General features: G+C 53.6%; 1 protein-coding gene across 1 annotated transcript; it reads right to left on the reverse strand.

Moving 5' to 3' along the window:
- Positions 1 to 1,805: 1,805 nt before the first annotated feature.
- On the reverse strand, positions 1,806 to 3,960 carry LOC147600541 (endogenous retrovirus group K member 10 Gag polyprotein-like). The gene is made up of 2 exons (XM_086747915.1): positions 3,928 to 3,960; positions 1,806 to 2,567 (listed from the first exon to the last, which is right to left on the reverse strand). The coding sequence occupies exons 1-2, from the start codon at positions 3,943 to 3,945 to the stop codon at positions 1,806 to 1,808; spliced, it is 780 nt and encodes a 259-aa protein (XP_086604041.1). The 5' UTR covers positions 3,946 to 3,960.
- Between the last annotated feature and the right edge of the window lie 498 nt (positions 3,961 to 4,458).

Genomic DNA, 4,458 nt, shown 5'->3' on the forward strand with positions numbered 1-4,458 from the left:
CTAGCTGCTGGACTGAAAGCGCACGATCGGTCAATTTAATGCAGCGCCATTCTCCTTCTGATTGCCATACTGCTGCTGCGGTTGAGGTCGCCGAGGATGCATCTGTGAAGACCGTTGGTCCCTGTTGGGGCCAGTCCATGATTTTTCGTGGAAGGTCAATATCGACAATTGCCAGCATTTGAGTCCAAGGGGGCTTTACAGCGTACTGGATTTCTCCTCCAAATCCGACGAGGGCTATGGCTAAATGTTCTGACATTGCCACTGACTGCGTTGGAAGCTGTTTGCGGAAGGGTAGGTATATTCTGGCGGGTTCGATGCCTAGATGTCTCAGGGCGAGTTTTCTGCCTTTCATGATGAGGTTGCCAAGACACTCGACTCCTGGAGAGAATGCACGCGACGGCTTTCTCAGGACTATCCATTGTATTGGCTGTGCTTTTTCAGGGGGACCCTGGGCTAGTGCCCCTACTCCCCCCTTTTCCGTGAAGTGTACGTACAGATCGAGTGGTGCACCTGGGTTCCATCTGGCGAGCGTGCCTGACGATACCTGTTGCTCGATGAAGTCGAGGGAGTTCATTGCTTCCGTCGTCAGAGTTTTTTGCTCCCATGGGTTTTTTCCTTTTAGAAGATCGTACAAGGGGGCCATGGTTTCTGGAGGGATCAAGACGATGTTACGAAGCCATTGCAAGGACCCCACTAGCTGTTGCATGTCATGGAGCGTTTTGATACGCCGACGGATCTTTATTTGGGGACCTGTAATTCCCACTCCCAAAAAACTCACACATGGTCCTCTTTTGATTTTTGCGCTCGCAATTTCGAATCCGTTAGTTTTTAAAGTTTCCGAGACCGTTAACACCAGTTGGTCCACTTGACTTCCTGACGGTGCGGCGATCAAGATATCATCCATATATTGAATGATAGTGGCGGTTGGGTCACTGCGCCGAACCGGTGCCAGCGCCTGGTCCACTGTGATCTGGCAGATAGTGGGTGAGTTGATCATTCCTTGAGGCAGCACTTTCCACTGGAAGGACAGGTTGGGGCGTTGGCTGTTCAGGAACACGACAGAAAAAGAAAACCGCTCTTTGTCCTCTTCATGCAGGGGTATCGAAAAGAAACAGTCCTTAATGTCAAGGACAGCGCAAGGTTGTCCTTCTGGTATCATAGAGTTCATGGGCAACAGCGTTTGGACAGGACCCATTGGTTGAATTCTCTTATTTACTTCACGCAGGTCATGGAGGAGGCGAAACCCCTCGCCAGATCGTTTGGGTATTACAAAAACTGGGGTGTTCCACGGGCTAGTGGAAGGCTCTATGTGACCTCGTTGTAGTTCGCGGTCAAGTAGCTCAAGAAGAGCGTCCATTCGAGGCTTTGATAGGGGCCACTGCTCGACCCACACTGGATCGGACGATTTCCACGTCAGTCTGATTGGTGGGAGTGGGTATGCGGCAGTGGCCCTTATGGTAAATTTGTCACCCTGGCTTTTAGTAGGGCTAGAGCGTCCCTTCCCAACAGGGGTGGGACTCCTGACATGACATATGGGAAGAGGGTAATAGTTTTCTCCGGTCCCTTTTCACTGTGAAGCGTGATTGCTACCAACTGAGCACCCTTCCGGGCTTGGGTTAATCCCCCGACTCCACCCACCATGGGGGCGCCTTCCAATTTCCGATGCGGGGGCCAATTCGTCTCAGGGATAACTGTAACATCTGCTCCAGTGTCGATCAAAAAGGGAACACTAATAGTGGTGTCATTTAAGGCATTATAGAGGGAACAGATCGCCCACACCACTGGCGGGTTGTCACACTTTACTGTCAGGGCCACCCTGGGGTCCCGCCCCCAAAGGGTGGTCCTTGCTGTTCCTGAGATGGGGGCAGATTCGGCTGGACCGTTGGTTGAGCCATAAAGTTGATCGCTTCTCGAGGGGGCAGCGGGTTCGGGAGCGTTTCGCCCCATCCGGGGTTGGCACAATTGGGCCGCCTCGTGTCCCAAGTGGGAGAGGGCTGTGTGCGGCCCAGGTGCCCTCTCCCCCTCCTATTTCCCTGGATTTTAGATCTGCATTCTTTAGCGAAATGCCCTTTCTTTCCACAGGCCCAACACGGTCCTCTGGGTCGATTCTGGCGCGGGGGGGGTGCTGTTGGCAGGTTCCCCAACCGAGGGCAGTTTGCTACAACGTGGCCCACCTGGCCGCATTTAAAACATGCCATCATGTTAGCTATTGCGGTGCGGACTGCCACCTGGATCGGGGCTGAATGCTCTTCGTTCGTGACATACTTGATCATGTCCGCGATACTCGACCCCATTGGCAGTGATCGTAGGATTTCTTTGGTTGCTGAATTACACTGCTGACGTAAGCACTCTGCTACAACCGGGCCTTTCACTTCCGAAGGCAGGGTCGAGGAGTCGATTGCTGTCTGGAGGCGATCCACAAATTGCGCAAAGCTTTCGCTTTCTTTTTGCTTTACTGTGGACCAGGGTGATGGCTTGACAATAGCTCTAGAGGCTGTGCGAATAGCTTCTCTGGCCGCACGTGTAGTTGTCATAACTTCATGGGCCCACATGCCCTGGGCCTGCGCCTGGGGGGTAATCATTTTCGGGTCTGAACCCATCAGCCGCTGCAGGCTGGAGCCGTGTAGCGGGTGATCCGCCCCGGTTACTTGGGCTAGTTGCTTCGTACAGTTGTCCTCCCATCGATCATCCCTGCCCCATCAAAGATCAGTCTACAAGTTTGTTTTATATCAAATGGGAGCATGTCATCTCCCCCAAAGACACCGTCTATGAGGGTGGAGACCAGGGCAGAATTGAGCCCTTTGTCCACAATTGCTTTAACAATCGCTTGTATATCCTTGGGGTTTATTGGCGAGTAGACCCTTTGTTCCCCGTCCGCCACCCGGACCGGGAACGCCAGCGTGGCCAATGGGACCCAATCGGCACAGGCAATACTTATTTTCTTCCAATCCGTGAGAGGAATTTTTTGCCTTCGCGATTCCTTTTTATTTTGGATGTGGGTATTTTTGCTTTTGACTCTATTTACCCTCATGTCCTCCTCCTCTGAGTTTGAATCAGTTGCAAGCCAGTCATCCCAGCTGCTATCCGATCCGGAGTCAGAACTCGACTGACCGGTTTTTCTCGTTGGGCTCTGGCCCCGCCCACTTCCCTTGCGGGCGGACCGTTCCCTCCCTCTTGGCTCGCCCCTCCTTCTGCTCGGCGGGGCGTTTGCCCTATGAGGGCGTGTTTTCAGATGGGCGCTCTGATTGGCTCTCCGCCCCTCGCTCGCGCTCCTCTCCTCTTTCCGGTCGCCTCCACCACTCTTCTCCTTCTCGTTCTCCTCCCCTTCCGGTTCGTGTGCGGTTGTTAGGTCAAGCGCTTCCTCCGTTTTCCCGCCGGGGACGTCTTTGTCCCGCCCTCCCGCCTGGGGTTCGGCGCCGTTTTGGGGCGCATAAGGCGGCGGTCTTTGGTTTCCTCAGCTAACCCACTCCAGAAGGACAGTGTGCACTTCTGCCCCTCCGTAAGCGGGTCAGGGTTCGGGGGTTCAGGGGGCGAAGGGCTCAGGGGTAGAGGGGGTGTATTGCCCTCTCGTAAGTCTTTAGATTCTGCGGAATCATTGCCGTTTGGGGGGTGGGGAGTCTGCGTGCCTGCCCCGACTCCCAATTTCGGGGTGACCAACAAACAGTTCCTTGCTGCCCTCCAGGTTTCCTGCTCTTGTAAAGCCTTTTGCAGGGCCTGTACGACTTTCCCCCACGACTTAAGGTTTTTCCCACTACCCGAGGACATAGTCTCCTCGGCTAATGCTTTAGTGCATTTATCCCACACTTCAGGGTGAAGAATATCCACCGGCTGGTCAATGACCCCAATCTGTAAAAGCCTCGCAACTGCGAGAGTAAAATCTTTGGGCTTACAATCAATACCCCACTACTTATGTAATTGTGATACGACCTTCACAAGGGCTTCCATCCTCCTTGTTGGTCCGGGAGCGTCCTCCCCACCGGGCTGGTCCTGCCGCTCCGGCCGCCGTTCACCCGTCCAGGCGGTTTTCCCGGGTTTCGGCACCACTTGTTGCCTTTGTTGGCGTGGCGACCTGGTTCAGGAATGGCACCGCGACCACCCCCAGGCCGCTCGGTCCATCAGCTCGCAGACGCCAATGTGGTGGACGGCAAATGGCATTTATTGGTAGGTAACATGGCCTTATATAGCTTGGGTTTACAACGTCACTTCCGTCTGCTTACATCATAGACTAAACTCTATTGGCTATCATAGACTAAACGCTATTGGCTATCCGGAGAGGGGTCCTATCTTCCCATACAGCGCGATATCTTCCGGCCGCCAGACCCTAGCTGCCTACAGGAAACCTCTGAAGAACAGCCTGTCTTATGAGAATTTCAGAATTTTTTTTTTTTTTTGGTCGGCTGAAAACACTGAAATGATTTTTCAAATGTCTTCATTGTTGGCCTAAACTCTGAACCTGGG

This window comes from Chlamydotis macqueenii, chromosome 5 (assembly GCF_036417535.1).
Source record: "Chlamydotis macqueenii isolate bChlMac1 chromosome 5, bChlMac1.mat, whole genome shotgun sequence".
Lineage (NCBI taxonomy): Eukaryota > Metazoa > Chordata > Aves > Otidiformes > Otididae > Chlamydotis > Chlamydotis macqueenii.